This window comes from Diospyros lotus, chromosome 10 (assembly GCF_014633365.1).
Source record: "Diospyros lotus cultivar Yz01 chromosome 10, ASM1463336v1, whole genome shotgun sequence".
NCBI classification, from domain to species: Eukaryota; Viridiplantae; Streptophyta; class Magnoliopsida; order Ericales; family Ebenaceae; genus Diospyros; species Diospyros lotus.
The window spans coordinates 15,988,093-16,014,068 of record NC_068347.1 but is presented as its reverse complement, the minus strand read 5'-3'; the positions used below and the strand labels follow the sequence as shown (position 1 = coordinate 16,014,068).

At 39.2% G+C, this 25,976-nt stretch overlaps 1 protein-coding gene across 1 annotated transcript in view; it reads right to left on the bottom strand.

Annotated features, from left to right (window-relative positions):
- LOC127810829 (uncharacterized) overlaps positions 1 to 25,976 on the bottom strand; it is a 52,571-nt gene that overhangs the window by 1,396 nt on the left and 25,199 nt on the right. Inside the window, exons 4-7 of the mRNA XM_052350392.1 lie at positions 24,170 to 24,636; positions 23,188 to 23,363; positions 22,048 to 22,133; positions 18,711 to 18,844 (exon numbers count right to left, since the gene is read on the bottom strand). Of these exons, the coding sequence (XP_052206352.1) occupies positions 18,711 to 18,844; positions 22,048 to 22,133; positions 23,188 to 23,363; positions 24,170 to 24,636 (863 nt within the window). The remainder of the gene's footprint in view (positions 1 to 18,710; positions 18,845 to 22,047; positions 22,134 to 23,187; positions 23,364 to 24,169; positions 24,637 to 25,976) is intronic.

Sequence of the window (25,976 nt, the reverse complement as noted above, 5' to 3'; positions counted from 1 at the left end):
ACACACATAAAGATGTCCTTGAACCTAAAATTTCAAAGGGGCCCACTAGCAAATAAATAAGTAATTGGTTTTGCTTGTCCACATGCCCTTCCTGTGAACAAAAGCTGGTAAGAAAAGCACATATTCATCCACAGCTTGGGAAACTAGTAAACAAACGCACTTGCATTGCATACAGGCTCACTCAAGCAGCCACCAGCTTCCAAAACTTCATTTTTTTTTTTTTTCATAACTACATGAAAAGAGGAAACTGCGATTTAAAGAGACACCCAAAAACTAACTTCACCTGGTGGCTCACTCAAGCAGCCACCAGGTGAAGTCACCCAAACACTAAACAAAAAGGAAGAACACAAAAGGAGATACAATTTGAAAACCAACCAAAAAGAAGAAACACGGAGGAAAATGAGAATAGATGTAATACCTTGTATTACACAGTGCTTCTAAATATATTATTATTGGCTGAAATTCACATCTAAAGAATTTATTTGTGAATTTTAGAAAATTAATTCAATTAATTGCCTCAATTGGGAATAATCAAGTTATCAAGGAGAAATGAGTTAAAAGGAATGAGGGGTAAGCTAGTTAAGTCTCAGGACATGTCAAGATTTCTATAAAAAGCCCAAGGATATGTTCAAGTTGAAAAATGGTTGAACTAAATGAATCATAGGAGATACTGATGTAGCATCAGAATACAGAAAATTCACGAGGTATGCTTGAAAAATTTGACAAGGGTTGTTAAGTAAGGTGTAGGAGACAATTACTTGGTGACCCTAAAGCAGTTGGGGATCCAAGGAGAATTATGGATCACAAATTGAGCTGAAAAGAGATTAAATATTATTATTTAAGGAAAATAGTGTTCAAGGTAGATAAACAAAGATATTTAAACCAAGTGGTGACCATTGTGCATGACTTGCTCGTGAGACAAACTTCAAGTGATTTTAGTATCCTTGAGCATATATAGACTGAAAGCTTAACTCTTGCATTCTTATAGCCAAGCTATATGGTGGCACAACTTGATAAGCCAAGTAGGAGGGGTCCTTGGAGAATTAAAGAATGAAAATGAGGTGACAAGTCATCATTTTGTTAGGCTGTGAGACGGTAACCGAGTTAGTGGGGCTATAAATTTAGATTTTCGTTGCAATTAAAAAGCTTTGGCATGTCTCATTTTCTTTGTTGTAATTGAGGGCTAGACCAAAAGAGAAATAAAAGAAACTGAGAGGAATTTGTTTGGCTGAAGCTCTAATCAGTTGGTGACTACTAAAAGCTAAGGGAAATGCCCACTTGAAGAACTTCACTCAACTCCCTCCAGGAAAGGAAAAGGAGTCAATGGGTTGCTTGGCTAACCTGGACAAAAGAAAGGGGTAAGGGTTTACTTGCATTCTCAGTTTTAAAAGCATGCATAAATTTGCATAGTTAGTTAAATGGTTCATGCTCTAATTTCCAGCTTGTATGCATTAAAGTTAGATTTCTAAAGCTTTCTATGGCCATAGAGAGTCACTTGGTAGACTCGAGGTTAAGGTTGACTGTTTATACTCTGTGTGGTGCAAGGATGAAAAGAATCCACAGTGGCTCCAGGGCCCTCTCAATTATATACAGTGAGAATAATCAGCTAACAAGCAAGTGTTGCATTTCATGGCATAGCATGCATGAAAATGATTTTTAAAACCTTACTGAGTAGCAATGTTCATTAGTGCACATTCAACATGCCAATGTTCATTGGCTTTCGATCCTCAATGTTCCTAGTGCTGTGATTGATAATATAGCTCAGTTGTGTAGGCTCTTCTTATGGAATTCTAAGTTCTCATTGGTTCCTTGGAGGTCTGTGTGCATGCCGAAGTCTGAAGGTGGTTGGGTCTCAGAGATCTTAGAAGCTGGAACACTGGGCTGCTATCCAAATTATTATGGAACATTCACTCCAAGAAGGACTCTCTTTGGGTGAAATGAATAGGCCATCAGTATTTAGGGGCAGCATCCATATGGGAGAGGGAGCATAGAGAGGATGATTCCTCTTTATTCAAAAAGTTGTTGAGTATCAAGGACACTCTATTACAGGATGGAGGTTCCCTCAATGGTGCATTGTCTATTTTTGAAGGGTGGAACAAAAGTGGGTCCTTTAGCACCAAGGCAATGTATGATTATTTTAGGCCCAAGGGGCAGAGAGCTATGTGGGCTTTAGTGGTGTGGAAGTCCAACCTTATTCCCAAACATGCTTTCATTTTGTGGTTGTGTGCCAAGGCAAAAATTCTCACGAAGGATAAGCTTTTGTTCCTTTATATTGATCGTTCATGCCCAATGTGAGGTGTTGCTGATGAGTCTGTAGGTCATATTTTCTTTCAGTGTCAGGTTAGCTTGGACATTTGGAGCTCAATCAAGACTTGGCTTGGCCTTGCTCGTGCTATGTCTTCGCTGCCAAGGGCGTTAAAGTGGATGCAGCATCAAGCTAAAGGATCTTCCTGGCTGAGCCGAGTTAAAAGGATGGCTTTGGCAGCCACGGTCTACCACATTTGGGAAGCTAGAAATCGTGTTGTTTTTGAGAATGTTAAACCTTGTTGTGAGAGCATTTCCTATAGGATTAAAACCTTTGTATACAGAGCTATGTTTTCTTTGTATCCCCATGTTTTAATCCAGTACGAGTATCTTGCTCAAGGGCTATAGTCTTGGTGTTTTTCTTTGTCCCGGGTATGCCCAGAGTATACTGTACATTTTGATCTTTAGACATATTTACATCTTGATCAAAAAAAAAAAAAAAATAAGGGGGAGGGTTTAATCAAGAATTAAACCTGCTTTGGTTTTTTGAGAAGTTCACGACGAAAATGTAACATGATTTCTATGTTTTGTAAGTAACTAGACATGTTTTGTAATAGCAATGTATGTAATGGCTCTCATGATGTGGATAATAGGAATGATATGTGCCATGTTATTAAGTATGTTTAACATGAACGTGCAAGGAACCAAGATAAAGGATGTTGAATTCAAATGCTTCTTACCCATGGTTAGGGGTATCATGGTGTGTGATCTTGTTGAATGTTTGTGGGGTCAACCCCAATTGATCATGAGGTCATGAACTCATCTTCCTCTTTATTTCTAACACTTGGGTAGTGAAGATGTGTCTCTTTAGGAATTAATTAGAGCTTGTTGGACTATGTTTAATTAAATTACTAATGAGTAAAAAAATAGGGAAAATACAATTTTTAATAGTCCAATGACATGCCATAGTAACTTTGGATATTTTCCCAAGGTTAGAAGGTGATCAATCACCTGCAGTGACCCTAGGGCAGGAGTTAGGAGTCACAATAGTCCCCTTCAAACTAAATAAAATCCTCCAAAAACCCCAAAAGCTCTTTTGCTTCTGTCACACCAAATATGCCACTTCACACAAAAAAGTGTAGGGACATCACATATATGCATCTTTGTCTAAGATCCAGGCAACCCAAATCCAGTTAGCAACAAAATTGAAGACCAAAACAGACTAACAATCATTGTACACCAAAAATTAAAAGGTAAATTTTTCTTGTAAATGCCTTGTGGTTTAGGCTTTTCACTCAAACACCTCCCATGGTTTGTTTTTGGCCAAATTAGTCCCTATACTCTATTTAAATCGCCAGAACATCCCTTCTATCAATAACACCATCAATTAAATATGATTAAGACAAATTTAGATCTAATCTCACTCTAATTAAAGGAAAAACTAAAAATATAAAATAAAGAAAAAGACAAGCATCGTTGCTACAATCCATCTAGGTTTGGCAGTGTCACGTGACCACTAGGTCGGTTAATAAGGCGGGAAGATATAAGGGGAGCATCAGGGTATTATTGTAATAAGGGATAGAAGGTAGTTATAGAAGATTGCAAAATATAATTCAAATGTTGGCATCAAGGATTGGTATATAAGCCAACCTCTGCAGCCCTTAGAGGCATGATTGGAATACAATTGACTCTATTTCCTCTCTCAATTCTCTCGATCTCTTTTTCTCTCTCAATTCTCTCTCTCTCTCTGACTTTCTACTCTTTCCTCTCCCTCTCTGTTTCACCAATTCCTGCGCAATTCTCCATTGAATTGCGAGAGAATTCCCTTTGTTAGAATTGAATTTTGACAATTTGGTATCAGAACAAGTTCTGGGCAATTGGAGGAGACTTCGAAGTGGGTTATGGCGGATGAAACTAGTATGAAGCAGATGGAGGTGCGACTCCAACAGGTGACAACGAAGATGGCAGAGATGCAGAACCGTATGGGGGCGTTTGAGAATTCAGTGGAGAGGAGGATCGATGGAGATGTGAATTTGTGGCGCGAAGAGAGCAGAGCGCAAACTACTAGGCTGGAGGATCAAAAGAGAGGGCAAGGTCAAGCTCTCACGGAACAGATGCAGCAATTCATATTAATGCTCTCGCGCCAAACTCAAGTAAGAATCTCGCCTGAATTTCCTCCTAGGGAGAGATCTGAGCCAATCTTGAATGGCCAGGGAGGAAACTTCATATCTGAAGGATCTGCTGAATTGGAGACAGGACATCAGGAGATAGAGAAGAAAGTAGGAGTCAGGAGGCAAGGCAACATAACTAGATCAAATCAGATCGATTTTCCTATGCCCAAGATGGAGATCCCCCTATTCGATGGCCATAACCCAAGGTGGTGGGTGAGGCTATGCAAAAGGATGATCAGCCTCTATAGTGTGGCTGAACAATAAAAGGTGACATTAAAGGCTACTTATTTGAATAACGTGGGAGACGCATGGTACCAAGGCTGGAGTGGAGTAAAAGAGGAGTGCTCTTGGGGGGAATTTGTGGAGGGCCTCTATGAGCGGTTTGGTGAAAGAGGAATATTAGATGTGGTGGAGGAGTTTAATAAGTTGAGGCAGGAGGGATCTGTACAAGCTTATCAACAGAGATTTGAGTAGTTGAAGGCTCTCATGTTAATCTCAAATCCCATCCTTATGGAGGGATACTTCGTGTCAAGCTTCATTAACAACTTAAACGAAGAATTATGCTCCACCATTAAGATGTTTCAGCCTAGACAGTCTAATAAGCTGCAGAGAGTGCAAAACTACAAGAGTTAACTGTAGAGGCACTAATGAAGTAGAAGGGAGTGAACAATGGATGGCAGGTGATGCCCTTACAACAAAGTAGCCGAGGGTGGAGTAAAAATGGAGGAACACTGGGACAACGTGACAAGGGGTTGGCACTCCCAGCACCCTCACAACCATTCGCAGGAAAGCTGATAAAGCAGAGGAGGCTAGTAGGCCTCTACTTCAGATGCGGAGATAAGTACTCTCCAGGGCATCAATGTAAACATCAATTGCTATTGTTGGCAGGAAATGAAGAAGATGATGGGGAAGAAGAGGAGGAATCCAATAAAGGTGAAGAAGGAAAAGAGGAGGTGGAGATTTCTTTACACACCTTAAGGGGAGTGACCACCAATAAGATCATAAAGGTGGAAAGGAGAGTAAGAGAGTAGTTTGATGATACTTATTGACAGCAGAAGCACTCATAGCTTCCAAGATGAAGAGACAACCAAGAAGACCAAGAAGTTGAAATGCAGCCTAACAATGACTCATCCCTTATCAATCACGGTAGCCAATGGCCAAAAAGCACTGTGTAAATATGCATGTGTAGGATTTTGTTGGCAGACGCAAGGGGAAGATTTTGAGGCTGATCTATATGTTTACTGAAGTTGGGGGGATGTGATATGATCTTAGGGGTGGACTGGATGAGAGAAGTCAGTCCAATCTGTTTTGACTTTAATAAGATGGAAGTGAGCTTCGAAAAATGAGGGAGGAGAATGACCCTAACTAGCAATGCTAAGACAAGAACCGGTAAGTTAATCACAGGCAAGAGGTTGCACAAATTGTTCAAGAGCAAATGGACACAAGTGGCCTAGCTTTTTTTTGTACATGCTATTGAACTGAAGGAAAAAACAAAGGATGATGGGAAGCTCATGTTAAATTCTAAGGACTTGGCACAAACTCCTTGGGAGGTAAACCAACAAGACTCTCTTGATTTACTCTTAGCTAAATTTGGGGACTTGTTTGAGAAACCTAAGGCTCTACCACCTCAAAGACCAATAGACCACACCATCAACTTAAAACCCAATTCTAAGCCAGTTAACCTTTGTTCCTACAAATACCCCCAAAACCGAAAACTGAAATTGAATGAATGATCAAAGACATCCTGCACATGTCTATCATTCGACCAAGTATCAGTCCTTATGCCTCTCCCTTACTCTTAGTAAAATATATATATATATATGGCAGTTGGTGATTCTGTGTTGATTACCGCCAACTCAATTCCCTAACAATAAAGAATAAATTCCCTATACCAATTATTGAGGACTTATTAGATGAATTACATGGAGCCAAAATCTTCTCTAAACTTGACCTCCAATCAGAATATCATCACATCTGTAAGCACCCTAATGATACCCACAAAACTACATTTAGAACCCATCAAGGGCATTACGAATTCTTGGCAATGCCCTTCAAATTGACCAACACCCCAGCAACCTTTCAAGCCCTCATGAACCAAATATTTGAACCTTACCTATGCCAATTTATTTTGGTATTCTTTGATGATATCCTAGTGCACAACCCTACTTTCTCCAAACACTTAGAGCACTTAAGGACCACTCTACAAGTCCTCAGGTTCAATAAGATGTACATCAAGAAGTCTAAATGTGTATTTGCACAAACCTAAGTGGAGTATCTTGGCCACATTATTTCAGGGGCAAGAGTAAGCACATACCCCCAAAAGGTACCATCCATGATTGTTTGGCCAAGACTTGCTAATGTGAAAGCCCTGAGGTGATTCTTGGGCCTTACTGAGTATTACTGAAGGTTTGTAAAGGACTATGGCATCATCAGTAAACCATTGACAAAGTTGTTGAAAAAGGAAGGATTCCATGGGGGGGGAGGGCAGAGGAAGCTTTTGGAATACTGAAAATAGCCATGAGTGAGGTCCTTATATTAAGTCTCCCAGATTTAATTCAACCATTTGTATTGGAGATAGATGCAAGTAATTGTGGGGTGGGGGTAGTTCTGATGCAGGGGGCCAGACCCCTAGCTTTTATCAGCCAGGCATTGGCCCCTAAACATTTGGGTCTCAGTGTATATGATAAGGAATTTTTGTTTGTTCTAATAATAGTAAAGAAGTGGAGACATTACCTTGAATGGGGAAGGTTCATCATAAGGACTGATCATGAGAGCCTAAAGTTTCTGTTGTAGCAAAAACTTCATACACATCTCCAAAGAAAAGGTACGCCAAAACTAATGGGGCTAGATTATGTCATTTAATACAAGAAAGGTTAAGAGAACAAAGTAGTCGATGCTCTCTCTCGATGCTTGGAAGAAGGAGCTTTAGTTGCTATTACTTCCCTTACGCCTAATTGGTTCCTAGAAGTAACATCCAGCTGTGATAAGGGAGAGTGGACCAAGGAGCTTATGGAGCAGCTTACTATTGACCCAGCTAGTAGACCTGGATATACACTGAAGAATGGACTGTTACGATACAGGGAGAAAATGGTGATTGGGGAGGATGAATCCCTCAAGAAAGAGGTATTGGTAGCACTACATGACTCTCTTGTTGGAGGTCATTCAAGTGTGCAAAATACTTATGGCGGGATTAAACAACTATTTTACTGGCAAGGATTAAAAAAGGCATTAAGAGAATATGTGAAGGGCTGTGACACTTGCAACAAGTGTAAACATGAAAACATCCACCCTTCGAGGATGTTGTAACCTCTACCCATACTTGATCAGGCATGGACCAATATCAGCATGGATTTTGTAGAGAGCTTGCCAAAATTAGAAGGAAGAGACTGTGTATTGGTGGTGGTTGATCGGCTAACGAAGTATATCTATCTCATCCCTTCACCACATAAGAGGTGGCTAGGGTGTTTCTAGATCAAGTGGGCAAGTTATATGGGCTACCTTAGGTAATTATTTTAGATAGGGACAAACTTTTCACAAGTTTACTTTGTAAAGAACTCATGAAGTCCCTAAGAACTCAGCTACACATGTCTTCCTCCTATTATTCGAAGATGGATGAGCAGATTGAGAGGATCAATCAATCAATGCCTAGAAACTTATTTAAGGTGTGTGTGCTTAATGCATCCTACCGGGTGGCATAAATGGCTTTCTTTGGCACAATGGTGGTACAACACCAGCCATCATTCCTCCCTGAAAATGACACCGTTTGAAGCGCTCTTCGGGTACAAACCTCCTTCATTACCAATGGGTGGAAGCCATAACTTAGTGGCTACAGTGGACAATTATTCGGCTTAGATGCAGCAGATGGTGCACACCCTAAAGAAAGAGTTAACTAATGCACAAAATCGAATGAAGCAGTTTGCCGACAAGAGGAGTGAGAGGTCTTTCTCTGTGGGGGATAAGGTGTATTTGTAGTTAAGGCAAGCCCAATTGAAGGCTAACTAAGCTCAACCCCAAATTTTATGGTCCTTATGAAGTGATAACTCAGGTGGATAAGGCTGCCTATAGACTACAACTCCCAGAGGGGTCCTACATCCACCCCGTGTTTCATGTATCACTCCTTAAGTTCTCGCCTGGCAACAGCCTGGTAAGTTTTACTCTACCTCCAATAGCTCAAACTACTCAACAAGAGGCAAAACCTATAGCTATAGTGAGCAAAAGGATCGTCTACAAGCAAAAGGTGCCAATCACACAAGTGTTAGTGCGTCAGTCCAACCTCCACCCAAAAAACAACACCTGGGAGTACCTACCTGATCTCTTGAAGCAGTTTCCCAAGGTAGTAAAGCTACTTTAACCTACTTGAGGACAAGTAAGGTTTCAAGCAAGGGGGAATTGTCATCTGACCAATAGGTTGGTTACTAAGGCAAGAGGATATAAGGGGAACACCAAGGTATTTGTCACGACCCTAAGGGCAGTTAGGGAATAAAACCTACATTGTATGTTAGTTAGGAGCTATAAGGCGGGAAGCTGGCCATAACCAACTATGGTTATTCTATTAGAATTGATTGTATAACTACTGTCCATGTAAAGAAGAAGGCATCGAATGAAGAAGTATTTTCAGTATTTTCTCCCTTTTGTTCTCTCTCTTTGTTGTCAATTACCAACCGAGTCAGGCCCAATCCTCGGGTCCTGACATAGTGGTATCAGAGCCAGTCGAACCGACTATGGGTGAGCGGAGGCCTGCGACGGACAAAGGCGGACGGATTGGAAAGAATGGCCGAAGGAACACGGACGCAGCAGATGGAAGCGCGGATGGAGGCGATGGAGTTTGAGGTGCACCAGACTCAAGAGGCGATGACGCAGACGCAAGAGGAACTGGTCGCGATGAAGGACGAGATAAAAGGGGATGCGGAAACAACCTGTGAGGCTTTAGAACAATACGGACAAAGACTGAATAGCGTCTTGGGCATCTTATCGTCCTTGCCGCAATTCCAATTGTCACCAGAGTTTCCTCCTAGGGGAAACTCAGAACCCTTATTGTCAACCCAGGATCATATACCCAATCGAGACCAGCTAAGGGCGGAAGAATCAAGGTCAAATCAAGAAACTCAGGTGTGAAACCCTCTATATAATTCTCATAACCATACTCCCACGATTAGAAATCCCTATGTTTGAAGGAACTAAGCCGAGGTGGTGGGTGAGGCATTGTGAGAGATTCTTCCAGTTATATAAGGTACCAGAGGAGCAAAAGGTTACGATGGCCGCAGCTTATCTAAACGATACGGTTGACTGTTGGTACCAAGGGTGGGCCCAAGATCAAGACTAGGAAAGGAATTGGGGTGTTTTTGCAGAAAAGCTATGTGCAATATTTGGGGAAAGAAGCATTGGGGATGTAATCGAAGAGTTCAGTAAACTAAAACAAGAAGGGTCAGTGGTGGAATACCAAACAAGGTTTGAGGAATTGAGAGCCATTGTGTGCTTGGCTCAACCGGGTTTAACGGAGCAATATCTAGTCTCGACCTTCATTAATGGATTGAGGGATGAGCTTCGGTCAATGGTGAAGATGATGATGCCAGCGACTGTAAGTCAAGCGGCAGAAAAAGCGAGGCTCCAAGAGTTGACATTGGAAGCAATTTTCAAGAAACACAGGGTACCTCTAAGAGTAGGATTGGGAAATGGACAATCAGGTGGGGGTAATTTCAAGACCATGACTCCATTAGTGACTCAAGGGACACCTAAAGGGGCCTACAACCCTCAGGGGCCTAAGAATACGATTATGGAACAAAGGCGACAGCTAGGGCTTTGCTTCAAGTGTGGGGACAAGTATAGCTTTGGGCACCAATGCAAGAAACAGATAATGCAAATGGAAGGGGATCAAGAAGAAGAAGAAGCAATGATAGAGGAAGAAGAAGACAATACAGAGGAATTACAAGAGGAGGAAGGGGGCGAGATTTCATTTCATGCCTTAAAAGGCAGTCCCATGGGACAAATTATTAAGGTAAAAGGCCATGTGGGGTAAACAAGACTAATGGTGTTGATTGACAGTGGGAGCACCCACAGTTTTATCAGTGAAACTATAGCCAAAAGTTTGAAATGGGCCTTAACAGCAACTACTCCTTTATCCGTAATAGTGGCTAATGGTAGTAGGATGTTTAGTCATTACAAATGCAAAGGGTTCAAATGGGTGATGCAGGATCAAGAATTTGTGGCTGACCTCAGAGTTTTGGAGCTGGGAGGATGCGATATAGTCCTCGGGGTTGACTGGATGAAGACGATTAGTCCCTTAACTTTTGATTTCAATAAGTTGGAGGTGACTGTGGAAGTGGAAGGAAGGAGGCTTACCTTGCTGGGCAGCCTAGAGCAAGGTGAATGCAGAATGATTAAGGGCAGCAAGCTACACAAGATGATGCTCACTAAAGGAGGACAGATAGCACAGCTGTATTCTATACAAGCTGTGGCAGTGCAAGAAGACGGCAAGCCCCAGAATAGCCAACAGCTAGCGGATCAGACCATTGAAGCTCAAATCTCTAAGAAGGTACATAATTCGGATACCTTGCGCCTACTTTTGATGGATTTTAAGGACTTATTTGATGAGCCCCATTCCTTACCACCCCAACGTTCTTTGGACGATTCCATTCCTTTGAAACCACATTCAGACCCTATTAACATTAGGCCTTACAGATACTCTCCCATCCAAAAATCTGAAATAGAAAAACAAGTCAATTCTATGTTAAAAACCTCTATAATTCGTCCCAGCCAAAGCCTATATGCCTCTCTTGTACTTCTTGTTAAAAAAAAAGATGGTACATGGAGATTTTGTATTGATTATAGGCAGCTTAACTTTCATACTGTCAAAAATAAGTTCCCTATACCCTTAATTGAAGATTTACTAGATGAACTCCATGGGGCTAAGGTTTTTTCCAAACTGGATCTCAGATCTGGTTACCATCAAATCCGAATGGCACCTAATGACATCCACAAAACCGCTTTTAGGACACACCAAGGACTGTACGAATTTACTGTCATGCCCTTTGGGTTAACCAATGCGCCCGTGACTTTTCAAGCCTTAATGAACCAAATCTTCCAGCCCTACTTGAGGAAGTTCATCCTTGTTTTTTTTTATGACATCCTCATCTATAGCCCTGATTTAACACAACATGTTGCTCACCTACGCCTTACTTTTGAAGTCCTTAGGATTCATAAATTGTATGTCAAGTTATCTAAATGTGCCTTTGCTGAAACTGAAGTGGAATATTTGGGACATATTGTGTAGGGAGAAGGAGTACAAACAGATCCAGCTAAAGTGGCTGCCATGGTAGAGTGGCCAAGACCAGTGGCTGAAAAAGAATTGAGGGGATTCCTGGGATTGACGGGGTATTACAGAAAGTTTATTCGGAATTATGGGACAATAAGCAAACCCCTAACTGAATTACTTAAGAAAGATGCTTTCCAATGGAATCCAAAACCTGAAACTGCTTTTGTTCAGCTTAAAAAGGCTATGACTGAGGCCCCGGTGTTGGCATTACCGGATTTTACAAAGGGTTTTGTAGTGGAGAGACGGATGCTTGTGACAAAGGAATAGGAGCGGTGTTGATGCAAGGAGAGTGACCTGTGGCATTCATTAGCCAGGCTTTAGCTCCAAAACACCTAGGATTGAGTGTCTATGACAAAGAACTACTAGCAGTATTGGCAGCAGTAGAAAGATGGCAACATTACTTGGAAGGGATTCCATTTGTGATAAAAACAGACCACCAAAGCCTTAAATTTTTGTCACAGCAAAGATTGCACACACAATTACAGCGGAAAGGCATCTCCAAACTGATGGGGTTAGATTTTATAATTCAATATCGCAAGGGTAGAGAAAACTTGGTAGCGGATGCATTGTCAAGGAGGGATGAGAAAGGCACTTGTCATGCAATATCTAATGTTCTGCCTATGTGGATTCAGGAGTTGGTACAAAGTTATGACACCACGGATTGGATTAAGGAGAGGGTGGCCCAATTAGCAGTGCAACCAGCAGAGCAGCAAGGAAATCCTAAGGGATATACTTTAACTCAAGGGGTGCTTCGTTACAAAGGTAGATTGGTAGTTGGAGAAGACCAAACGCTTAAAGAGCAGATTATAAAGGCCTTACACTGCTCACCAATAGGAGGACATTCTGGAGTAAGGGTCACCTATCAAAAGGTGAAGCAATTCTTCTTTTGGCCAAGATTAAAAAGGGATGTGGTACAATTAGTGTTGTCATGTGAGATCTGTCAGCAGTGTAAACATGAACAGGTCCCTTACCCTGGGTTGTTGCAGCCCTTAGCAATTCCAGAGCAAGCTTGGGAGGAGATATCAATGGATTTCGTGGAAGGCCTGCCTAGATCAGAGGGGAAGGATGTGATATTAGTGATAGTAGACCGGTTGACCAAATTCAGCCATTTTATCAGATTAACTCACCCATTTACAGCAGCAAAGGTGTCACGAGTTTTCTTAGATTCGGTGGTCAAGATCCATGGGGTGCCCAAATCCATAATATCTGACAGGGATACCATTTTTACTAGTCGCTTTTGGCAGGAATTATTCAAAAAATTAGGTGTCGGGTTGCATATGTCAACTGCATACCATCCCCAAACGGACGAACAAACGGAGCGGGTAAATCAGTGTGTTGAAGCCTATTTGCGCTGCATGTGTTTCACAAAACCCAGGAGCTGGAATATGTGTTAGGCCTAGCTCAATGGCGGTACAATTCTAGTTACCATAGTACCATTAAGAGGAGTCCTTTTGAGGCCATGTTTGGGTATAAACCAACCCTCCTACCCGCAATTTCAGGCCCTAATCCTACTATGGCAGCAGTGGGCGAGTATTTTTCACAAAGGCAGTCGCTGATAACTATCTTAAGGAAGGAGTTAGCCACTGCCCAGAACCGTATGAAGCAGATGGCGGATAAAAGGAGGACTGAAAGATCATTTGAATTGGGGGAGCAGGTTTATTTGAAGGTCAGGCATTTCCTCCAACAGCCTTACACCACAATTCCAGTTTCCAAGCTGAGTCCTAAGTATTTTGGACCATTTCCTATTGTGGCCAAAGTGGGAGCAGTGGCTTTCTGGTTGCAGCTGCCAGAAAGAGTGCAAGTTCACCCTGTTTTTCATGTTTCATTACTTAAGCCAGTTAAAGGGCCCCTAGCGAATGTCAACACAGAATTACCTCCCATAGCTGAGCAGCTGGAAGAGGAGGTAGAGCCTCGCGCCATTATTGAGAGAAGGATCATATACAAGGGCAGTTTACCTATTACACAAGTACTGGTTCAGTGGACTAATCGGCCACCGGAGCATACTACTTGGGAAAATTTACTAGAATTGTTGCAGCACTTTCCTAGGGCTACCCGACTCTTATAATTCTTGACGACAAGAATTGGTTGAAGGGGAGGGAAATTGTCACGACCCTAAGGGCAGTTAGGGAATAAAACCTACATTGTATGTTAGTTAGGAGCTATAAGGCGGGAAGCTGGCCATAACCAACTATGGTTATTCTGTTAGAATTGATTGTATAACTACTGTCCATGTAAAGAAGAAGGCATCGAATGAAGAAGTATTTTCAGTATTTTCTCCCTTTTGTTCTCTCTCTTTCTCTCTCTTTGCTGTCAATTACCAACCGAGTCAGGCCCAATCCTCGGGTCCTGACAGTATTATTGAAATAAAAGATAAAAGATGGTTATAGAAGATTGCAGAATATAATTCAAATGTTGGCACCAAAGATTGGTATATAAGCCAACCCTCACAGCCCTTAAAGGCATGATTGGAATACAATTGACTCTATTTCCTCTCTCAATTCTCTCGATCTCTTTTCCCCTCTCAATTCTCTCTCTCTCTCTCTCTCTCTCTCTCTCTCTCTGTCTTTCTATTCTTTCCTCTTCCTCTTTGTTTCACCAATTCCCGCGCAATTATCCATTGAATTGCGAGAGAATTCCCTTTGTATAATTGAATTCTAGCAGGTAGTCAGAACCCTCATCAAGTTCTTGCTTCTTAGGTTCCAAATGCAACCTAGCAATGCGGAGAGAGAGAAGAAGAAGAAAAAGAAAAAGAAGAAGACCAAACATCGTTATCACCAAACATTGCATCACCAACAACCAGCCTTCATGCTGCCATCAACTTCTCCATCAGATCTCACACCATTGAGGACCAATGCCACTATTCTACCAACTAACTCCTCAATAAGATTTGTCACTGGTAAGGACCAGCAAGTTCATGTTGTCAATCGACTTCTTCATCCCACCTCTCTCATCTCGAACCTCTCCATTTTCTCCCTTGAACTTGCTCAACCTCACGCCGTCGCCGTCGCCGTCGCCGTCGCCGTCGCCGCTGCCGCTGCCGCCGCCGCCACCTCTCTCCCTCTCTCCCCCCTGCTGGGTTTTAGCGATGGGTAGAACCCAACAGTCAAAACCAAGACATTGCTGACATAAAGGGTGTGATGCCCTACTCTCGCCCTAGGGTTACTACAAGTGATTGCTCCCCTTTTAACCTTGGGAAAATATCCAACATTATTGTTGTAGGTTATTAGACTATTAAAAAGTTTATTTTCCCTTATTTTCTACTCATTAGAAATTAATCTTAATTGAACACAATCCAACCAAACTCTTAACTATTTCCTAATGATACACATCTTCACTACCCAAGTTTTAGGGGGAAAAAAGAGGAAGAAGAGTTGATAGATACAATATGATCAATTGGAGTTAACCTAACAAATATTCAACAAGACCACGCACCATCATACCCTTAACCACATGCAGGAAGCATTCGCATTCAACATCCTTTGTCTTGGTTCCTTGCACGTTTACATTAAACATACTTAATAACATAGTACATGTAGTTCCAGCTACCCATATACATACATTACTACTACAAAGCATGCCTAGTTACTTACTGAACATTGAAAACATGTTACATATTCATTGCAAACTTTTCCAAAAAAAAAAAAACCAAAGCGGGTTTAATCTTCAATTAGACCCTCCCCCTTATTAGTACCTGCAAAACCTTACATGTTGAATGTGCGGTGATGAGCATTGCTACTCAGTAAGGTTTAAAAATCATTTTCAAGCATTGCATGTTCGCCGAGGATCATTTATGACCAAATTGACCAATTATCCTCACTAACTATATAACTAAGAGGGTTTTGGGGCTACTACGAATGTGTCCTTGCACAAGTGACTAACACATAGGGGCATCACTGCATGAACTCCAGTCCAATTCTTTGATCTTTTGACTGCCCAAACATATCCAATTTCTGTGAGCTATATACCATTGTAAAGCTAACTTGAAAAGCTGCATTTTAAAACAGAAAATCATTTCAAATCAACTTCTGTTACTCCAAAAAACATTTTAAAGCTGACTGTACCTTGCTGGAGTTGAGATTCCAGATTTAAAATTTCCCATATGCCGTCATACACATACAAATGTATCATATTCCGCACGTACACACATATACATCCACACCCCTGAGAATTAAACACATCACCATTTGACTGTCAATAGCTAACCCCTTGCACACTCCAAAAATCTGCCACCACTACTACAAATTTCAATTACAAGAAATCCATCTCATGAATCATTCACAAACCTCAGAAAATCCACCACTTACCTAGCTGTTGCAACTTGAAAACTTAATAGTTGATTTCCTTTTTCTTTGTTTTTTTTTTTTTTTCACAACCCTTACTTGATTCAAGCCGCTCAAGTATAGAACCAAACCAAAAGAACTGTAGGATTTACCTTTCCTTAAGTGAGCTGAGTAAGTTCTTCAAGTTAGCCTCTCCTTTAGCTTTTAGTAATCACCAAACTATCAAGAAATTCGTTATCTCATCATTTCTATTCAAATGCAAACTAATTACTTAAGTGGATAGACCAAAAGAACTTACCCAATTAGAGCTTTTGGCCAAGCAAGTTCCTCTTGGTTTCTTTTATTTCTCTTCCTGAGATTTCCTTAACCTCTGTTTCTCCTTTGCTTTCCATTCTTTTGGTCTAGCACTCAGTTACATCAAAGAAAATGAGACTTGCAAAAGCTTTTCAACTGCAATGAAAATCTAAATTTATAACCCCAATAACTCGGTTTCCATCTCACAGCCTAACAAAATGATGACTCATCACCTCATTTTCATTCTTTAATTCTCCAAGGATACCTCCTGCTTAGCTTCTCAAGTTTTGCCACTATGGCCATGTGGCTATAAGAATGCAAGAGTTAAGCTCTCAACCAATATGCTCAAGGGTACTAAAATTACTAGAAATTTATCTCATGAGCAAGTCATGCACAATGGTCAACCACTTGATTTAAATATCTTTGTTTATCTACCCCGGCCACTACTTTTCTTAAATAATAATATTTAATCTCCTTTCAGCTCACTTTGTGATCCTTAATTCTCCTTGGATCCCAGGGTAACTAAGTAATTGTCCCTTGCACCATACTTAACAACCCTTGAATTTCAAGCTTACCCCCGTAAATTTTTTGTATTCTAATGCTACATCAGAATCTCTGATAATTCATTGAGTTCAACCATTTTTCAACTCGAACATAGCCTTAGGCTTGTTATAGAAATGCTTACATATCTCAAGTCTTATTTAACAAGATTATATGCCGTCCCTTTAACTTGTTTCTCCTTAAATAACTCAATTATCCCCAATCGAGGCAATTAGTTAAATTAATTTTCTAAAATTCAAAAATAAATTCTTTATATGAATTTCAGCTTATAATAATATATTTAAAAACACCATGTAATATAGGGTATTACGAGGGGTGTTTTGGTGATTGAAATAAAGTACAAGGATTGGCTTGGCCAAGAACAAACCATAGGGGTTGTTTGAGCAAAAGGCTCAAATCACGGGGGGGTGTATGGGCAATATACCCAAAATTAAACAAACTGCCGATACCTATGTGGAAACCAAGGATCAACCAATCCATGATTAACAAACTCCTATTTTCTTTGCACATAAATGCCAATTCTCCACCACAGTCAGCCTCCCCTGGAATTGCTTGCAACAAGGACAAACCAAGAGAGGGCCTTCAACAGTGTTCTAAAACGCGCTAGGCGCTAGTCGGGCGCCAAGCTGGAGCCTAGTGCCTTGGGCGCCTAGGCGGGGCTTAGGCGAGGCCTAGAAAAATTGTTGTTTTTTTTATTTTTTTGAACTTTTTGATATAATGTCATATTATTTTCAAGTAAATCAAAGTAAAAAATCAACAATAATGCAATAACATATATATAATCTATAACTATTAGTAATATATGCATATATATAATCTATAACTGTTACTGTTAGTAATATATGTATATACATAGAAATAGCATATTATATTATATATATACTATATAGCAATACATATAGGCATATAGCAATAGCAGTAATATTGTAATAATATTATATATATTATATACTATATAGTATATAGCAAATAGAATTTCTATTTGTAAATCGGGAAGGGAAGAACAGCGAATCGAGTGCAAGATGGCTACTGCAAATCAGGAAGCACAACGAGAAAGAGAGAGAGAGATACTGGTGGTCAGAGGAAGAACAGCTTCAGCGAACGAGAGAAACGACTGGTCCAGGCCAAGGGACATCGGAAAATCGCGGCCAAGAGAGACGATGGTCGGCAGCGGAGGAGGCGGAGGCGTCAGCGGCGATGAGGATGAGCTTTCGAAGAGGGAGGCGGTCGCGGTTGGGAGAGAGCAATCGGGGCAAACGAGGAGAGGCCGCTATGTTTTGTCTCCTCTCTTTTAAACCCTACAAATTTAGAAGTGGGCCGCCCAGGCGGTTAGGAGCCGCCTGGGACGCCTAGGGGCCGCCGACGGCCGGTTAGGCGGACCAGCGCCTAGGGGGGCCGACTAGGCCAAAATCGGGGCGGCCAGCGTCCGCCTAACGCCTCGGCGGTCGCCTAGGCCGATTTTTCGAACACTGGCCTTCAATCTCGATAAAGTCTTCCAAGGAAAGTCCATCATCCTCGAATCACAATGAGACTCATAGAACTAGCAAATGGGAAAGAAGCCTCCCCATGAAGAGTGCCAAGGCCAAGAAGCGTTTTCCAGAAATATCAGAGTTTAACAAGATTCCTATTCAGTTCTCCCAATTGGTTTTGAAGATAGAAATCCATCATTTATTTGATGCTATCAGCAAATAATAGTTAGGAATCTGTAAACTTAATAAATAGCAACATATCAAGCCTTAATCCCACTAGGTGGGGAATTTGTAAACATGATCTCAGAATAAGATCTAAACCCTAAACCAATACCGCATCCAAACTATAAAATGTGAAGTTTAGGAATAAAATAGTCACCGTTATGATGCATGTTCACGAGCTTTAACAAGGAGTGGCTGCAGGTTGGATCCTTCTTCAGAATATCCTCAAAGCAGGTTGAAAGCTTGACATAATTGGCACCATCAAAATGCTCCAGTAGACTAGCTTTTACCCTGCAGCAATAAAAACTAAAGACTAAATAAACAGAAATAATATATCAAGCCTTAATCCCACTAGAAATAAAAAATGAAGACTAAATAAACAGAAACAATATATCGAGCCTTAATCCCACTAGATAGGGTTGACTACATGAATTCTAACATCAGGCCCAATCACGAAGACAAGGTAGGAAAGAAAGTAGTGAACCCCTTTCGTCCAATCCTCGTCTTCCTGAAAAGGGAGTGAAGCGATAAGAACTAAAAAGTGCTTGTGCCCCTTAGGCGTAGCGCAGATTGTTTAGCAGGCCAAGGGATTGGGTATTTTAGGGCTTTTTTAAGGTTAAGTTGCCTTAGGCTTTTGATTCACAAAGGCAGGCTGCTCCTCTCTTGCACATTCATTTATGCTTGTGAATTAGGAGGCATGCCCCCGAAACAGTTAGCACAAGCTGGTCAAAATAGGGTTATCCAGTCAGTCAAGTCAGTGAGGGCTATGCTATGCCACCTGTCATTACCCTGGGAATACTGCTGCAGCAAAGGTAATGGGTTTGGAGCCATACTTCCTTTCATAGGCTGGCACAAACCTTGTGTTCACACAGCTATGCCCCTCGGTTGCATGTTTAAGAAGAAAGACTAAATACTCAATAAAAGAAAGAAAGAATAAATGAAGAAAATAAACAAGCCAGTTGTATTTGTGATCTGCAGTAATAAGATCCCTATATAACCATAATCTACATGATAGCACAACATAATATTAGCAGAAAGAGGAAAACATATAAACAATTTGCAATGACTGCAAAGTATGATAAAATTGACTCGGGAAACAACTAATTTGGCTTTTGGCACTAGGACATATGAAATTATACAAAAGTTCATCAACGATTCAATGCCAACTCCCCTTTAAAGAAAAATTACTAAATAGAAATAAACAAATAATGAAGTGAAAAAGCTTCAAAATCTTGATCCTATTCAACTCTATAAAGCTTTGTTCCCCAAATAACATTAATCCAAATGTTATAGATGGAAGATGCAAAACTTCAGGTTTACAGACAAAAGGGAACAGATAAGAAGGTACAACAAAATTAAGCACTTTCAGTGAAGAGATCCTGAAAACGAAATTAGCCAGATGGAGCAGGACGCCAATTCCTTTTTTAGAACTTCTTTGGAAACAATTTTACAGAATTGGAATTCCAATTTAATAATTCAGCGATTCCAAGTTTCCAACAGAATTAGAATTTCAGTAACTTTGCTTGGAACAAATCATCAAAAATAGAAATTGAATTCTAATTCTTATGTTTGGAATCCTGAAAGTGAAATTAAGTCGATAGTTTGACAATATTATTCTTAACATCACACCAACAACAACATATCAAGCCTTAATCCCACCAAGTTTTTCTCGGTCGGTCTTAACCTTTTTGCAAAAGACTTTATTCCATTCAATCCACTCTCTTCACAAGAACCTCTATTAGTCTTCTTCACACATTACCCTTAATAACATTTAAAAAAATGCATGCATAACACAATAGATTAATTTTAATTTTAGGTTTTACAATAAATAATGTTTAGTTATAAACTCCATTGTCATAGAAGAAATTTGGGCTCTGTTTGTTTCAATATAATATATTTTTCATACAAAAAAATTACACAAAAAAAGACATTTTTCATCTTATTTTGTGGTGTTGGGATTGCATTTTAAAAATTACAGAAGTTGTAATTTTTCTTTGAATGCATACAAATAGTAGTTTTGCATTTGTATGCAAAACATATACATTGAAACATATATTTTACATGTTTCTTGGAAAAATATTTATGTGAATAATTATTTTATATAAAAATACTTATATACAAAATATTTGATTTAAGAAACAAGACACTAGAAATTCAAATAATGTTTTGTGTGTAAGTGTGATTTCTCCCTAGAATAGAGAAGTGGTCTCTACAACATACCAACCCTTTATCGCACTATCCGAGGTCAACGGCATGACTTCTAAGCGTTCCATTCATTTTTATCTATATACTTATCTTTTTTAACGCTCGTATAATTTATATCACACCTAAATGTCTCCCACCAAATTAATCTTGGTCTTCCCCTACCTCGGTTGCTAATATTTGTTCCATTCCATCTGCTTTCCTAATAGGAACGTCTATTGGTCTTCTTCTCATATTACCAAACCATCTTAATCACGTCTTACAATCTTCAATAAGAGTCAATTAGACCTTATTATGGATAACCTTATTTCTAATTTATTTTTTCTTGTATGACTAACATATCCATCTTAGAATCATCATCTCGGTTACATTCATATTTTGCACATATTAATGCTTTACTACCTAATATTTTGTGTTATACAACAAAGCTACTTTTATAATTGCCTTATAAATTTTTCCTTGCTTTAATGGAATCTTATTATCACATAATACACTTTTCTATTTTAACCATCATGCCTTAATTTTATGGGTAACATCCTCATTAATCTTCCTATCTTTTTGGATTGATCCAAGACTATAACTAATCATTTCTTGCTATGATTTGAACTTTCAGTTTTACCATTACATTATCCACAATAATATTTTTGCTAAACTTACATTCTATAAATTCCATTTTCACTCTACTTAATTCAAAACCTTTAGATTTTGAAGGGTTTCTCCATATCTCAAGCTTAGTATTCCCTCCTTCCCTCCCTGTTTTGTTTTCACCCATCATCACCAGATCAACTTCAAGACTTCAATTACAAATCTATGCCAACAATAATATGCAATTTATAGCAAGGGAGAACATGATGGAATCTAGGAATGATACACCAACATGAACATAAGAAAACACACCTCAAAAAAGTATTGATAAAAGTTTCCTCAGTTTCTTAAAATGAAATCTCCATGATACCCATCAATAATAATAATGATAGCAGAGAAAAAGAGTATCATCAGTATCACTTTCATGTGCCACCATCACTACAAGTTTACAACACACTCCAGTTCCACCAAAGCCACAGCTACTATCTCTGGCACCAATAACAGAATTGGTAGATCCAACTCCAATATTGCCAAAAATCAATTACTCTCACATAACAGCTGCAAATAGCATTACTTCTAGCACCATAAGCAGGAATTGTTTCCTCTTAGCCTTTTCAATTCCTCCATTAGGTAGTAATTCATATCCCTCCCTCAACATAATTTATATTATTTTAATTTTTGTGACTGAAACAGAAAAAAGCCATTACCTTAAAGGTAGTATCATCTCTGAATTGTAAGACAACTTCTCAGCCTCATCCAGAGCCTCATCAATGTGATTTCCAAGCAGCAGCATCTGGTAAAACAACAAACTAACTTGAGGAAAAAATTATCACAAACCAGATAACCAGGATTGACACTCTTATTCCATAACAATTATTACATAGAAGTTTAAAAACAACACTATAGATAACTGATTGTTCCGATGAACAAGAATAATTGACATATCACACAAAACATCCTCTGTTACTTGGATAATTAGGAAAAATAACAACAGAAATATATAGAGGAAAAAGTAGTAATTTGTAATTCCTTGCATTACCTTTCAATCAAACAAGAATCTGTGGAAGAAAAGGATAATAATTCTTTTTATATGCATGCCAAAATGCATGTAAAAAGGGCATTCCCTGTGCATGATACTCCCTGTTTTGCAAGGGTTGTGGGCAGGGTCGTAGCCTTCCCTTTGATTTTTCACAAAGAGGCCGTTTCCACAACTTGAACTTGTGACCTTCCAGTCACAAAGGGAAGGTTAACATTGTTTACATGTGAAAAAGTGAAGTTTAAGGAAGAAAATTTGCAGCAACTATCTCAAAGTAAACTATCTCCTTCAACTGATAGGAATAATATAAACCTCATTTCAAGATAGCCACATCCAATCTAAAATTGGATAAATGAAAAATCTCCCACTCTTAAAGAACCCTCTTGACAAGATATATTAGCATTTTTTGCCACAAAATATTTTAGGGAATAGAAGTTTTTTGACAATAAAAATCATAAAGATTAATAACAAGGTAATAAAGGAAACTAGCTGCAGGCTACTACAAGTTGTCTTTTGACTACACATGCATGAACGTGTGCACCAAAAAGGTGGTGATGATGGTAGCATGGCAAGATGGTGGAACTTTCCACAAGATGGAAGAAATGATGGGACAGCATGATATTACCAAGGAATAGAAAAATGTTTTTTTTTTATTTTTTTCTTGGTAAAAGATGAATTGAAAGTTATTTTAATGAACAAAATGTTCGAATTGAGGGCACTTTTCTATACTGCATTATGTTTTCCTTACAATAAGAAAAAACAATATCAACGTGCATAAGATGAATAAATGAAAATAAAAAACCAAACTTACCTGTACAAAAGGCAGAAAGGCCTCGTACACAGGAGGTTTTGCATTAAGGGCAATTCTTAAATGCTTGACTGCACCCTTGTAATAATCATTTAGCATTTCCCCACGTGTGTGGATGGAGTCCTCCAGCTTTTTATTTGATTGAGATAACCGTAATGGCAACAACCATGACTCCAAGCCTGCCCCAACCAAAAGAGAATAAAAATGCTGTATTATTATAAATGCTGGCAAATGAAGTAAATAAAATCTGCAATGATCTCTAAAAGCTCAAAGTTGCATCCCAAATCTAACAGAAATAAGACAACTATTTGTTGCCATAACAAGAACAATCAGCTTTCAACAAAGCCATCATTCCCTAGTTTTTTTTACTTCTAGCTTCCTTCTCCTACTTTTCCTACAGTGAGTATAAAATTGTCCCTCCTGATCCCCATGAATTCATACATCATTTACATTAAGTTATTTTAGCATAAAATTGGTAAGATTTTCTAGATCACTTTGGAAGCAATGCAATTCATTTGTTACATTATGGGTTAATCACACTGGTGGCCACATTGTAGCAAGGCCTAAACCTAAGCTGATATCATCTTAAAGTCTAGAAACTTGCACAAACATAAACAGAAAATCAAACTTGCCGAAGGCCAAAAAATTCAAAATGCTAGAACGGTAACAGCTATCATGGGAACTGACACTTTTGATGGATGGATATGAGAAACTTTAACTTCAAGACCACCAAACAAATCAAAAGAACCCTACACCTCAATGATTAGCAGAAGAACAACCGAAAGAAAATCAAAAAATTGATCATTGCTATGCTTCATTACCAGCTCACTTCAGCAAAATACTAAAAGTGGTAGTGTGCAAACAAGCCGCACAAATTGGTGACAAATTGTAGATAGAAAATCTGTTTTCTGAATTTACCTATCAATAAAAACATGCCCAATAAAACAAAGATTACACCTACAAGCAAGTAAACTTTGAAACTCACCACGGGCATCAAAGTTAGATTCATACTGCATATCATCACCATGATTAGAGAAGGAATAGTTCCCATGTCCACTGTCCTCAGCAGGATCCATGTAGAAGCCCTGGGACTGGTGGTTTTGGTATGTTATTTCTGTCTTTATTTTATCATCCACCTCCAAAGAAACTTCTGTATGGTGGTGAACATCATCATTTAGAGCTACATCTTTGTCATTCCTTACAGAGGTGTCAGAATCAGGTTTAAACGAAGAACCAGCTTCATGGGTGTCAGTTGCATCATGACCCTCATAGTTCTCAAGTGAAACATCAAATCTTGTTTCTGACATCTCTGTATGCACAGGGTGGTAAGCCTCTTCTGAATCTCTCAGCTGAAGCTCTTCAGGAATAGAAGAATACCACAACTGACAAAAAGTCAACCCCACAACCATATTTGAAACTGGGTCATTTCCAAATTCAGGTTGCTGCATTAGACTGAAAGAAACAATCCATAATCAATAAAGACAAAGCTCTTTACAAATTAAGCTCTCATGCACAATTGGAAAAGTATTAGCACCTTCTACTCACATTCAAAAGAAGATTCATTCTTGACATAGGTAAAACTTGAAGAAACAATGACGATGGTAATAATAAAACAACAATCACAAGTCTTAATCCCACTAGATGGGGTCAGTAAATAATAAAAAGTACAGCTAAAGATTAATAATAGTGACTACTGGCTTGCACACTCTTCCCCACTTAACAAATAACTTTCACCTCCACATCTATATTGGCTGCATAAACTCACAAAACCACATATATATTAAGAAAACGATACTCATTAAGAAAACTTCTCACACTAGTATCCAATAATGCATCACGTTGAAAATTATTCTCATATAGGTACAGGAACATGTCCCAACCCTACAATTATGTTAAACATGTTGACAATTTTCCCCTTGCCTCTTTATAAATTCCAGTGACAACATTTGACCAGGATTAAACTCCACACCTACATTCAACAAAGTTACACCTGAGTGACTACCAACTAGATGCCAAAGCATCAGTCTGCAATACCTGATTGGTTGCCAGACACACATCATAGGCCAAAATGGTATATAGCAAAAATTGTGGGATAAGGAGAGAATTATATAGAAAAGTAATCCTCTAATCCCCCAGAATCCCCCAGAAGAGCAAAGGTATATACCAACAAGTATTTATTTCAAGGTCAGGCATTCTTTGCCAGAGTTCTTTGCCAAAATTCATGCTTTGCCCCAGATTTTCTGAAAAGTTATCACTTGTGGGTCATGCAAACTGTGGCTAAGGGGCATGTCTAATGCCTTTGTATATGTAAAGCGGTATCTTGTTGAAAACATGTTTTATATTTGCCATGTGTATAATATATAGCATAATCTAATTGGGCCTCAAGAATAAGGATTTTGAATGTGAAACAGGATAATACCACAACTTCAAGATACAAATGTGTTGAGCCGCTGATAAGCATAAGAATTTTAGGTGCCATCAAATACTTGCAATTCCAAATTAAACCTCTAACTATCATAGTACTTATAAATGTGCTTAAGTGTTGCAATATTTTTCTCTTTTTATGCAATGTTAATATTTGCAAGTCGTTTTTAACTTAAGCACATCCTGCCTAATTTTGCCATTGCATCACACTTGGTGCGGGTATTAACACTTGCCTACATCAAAAATTCATATCTGGTAATCCCAATCATTTTAATTACTAGCACAAAGAATATAAAAAATTTGAATATCAAAGCAGGAGAAATCATCTTTTCAAATTCTATGTGGTAGAAAGAAGTGTGATGGAGGCT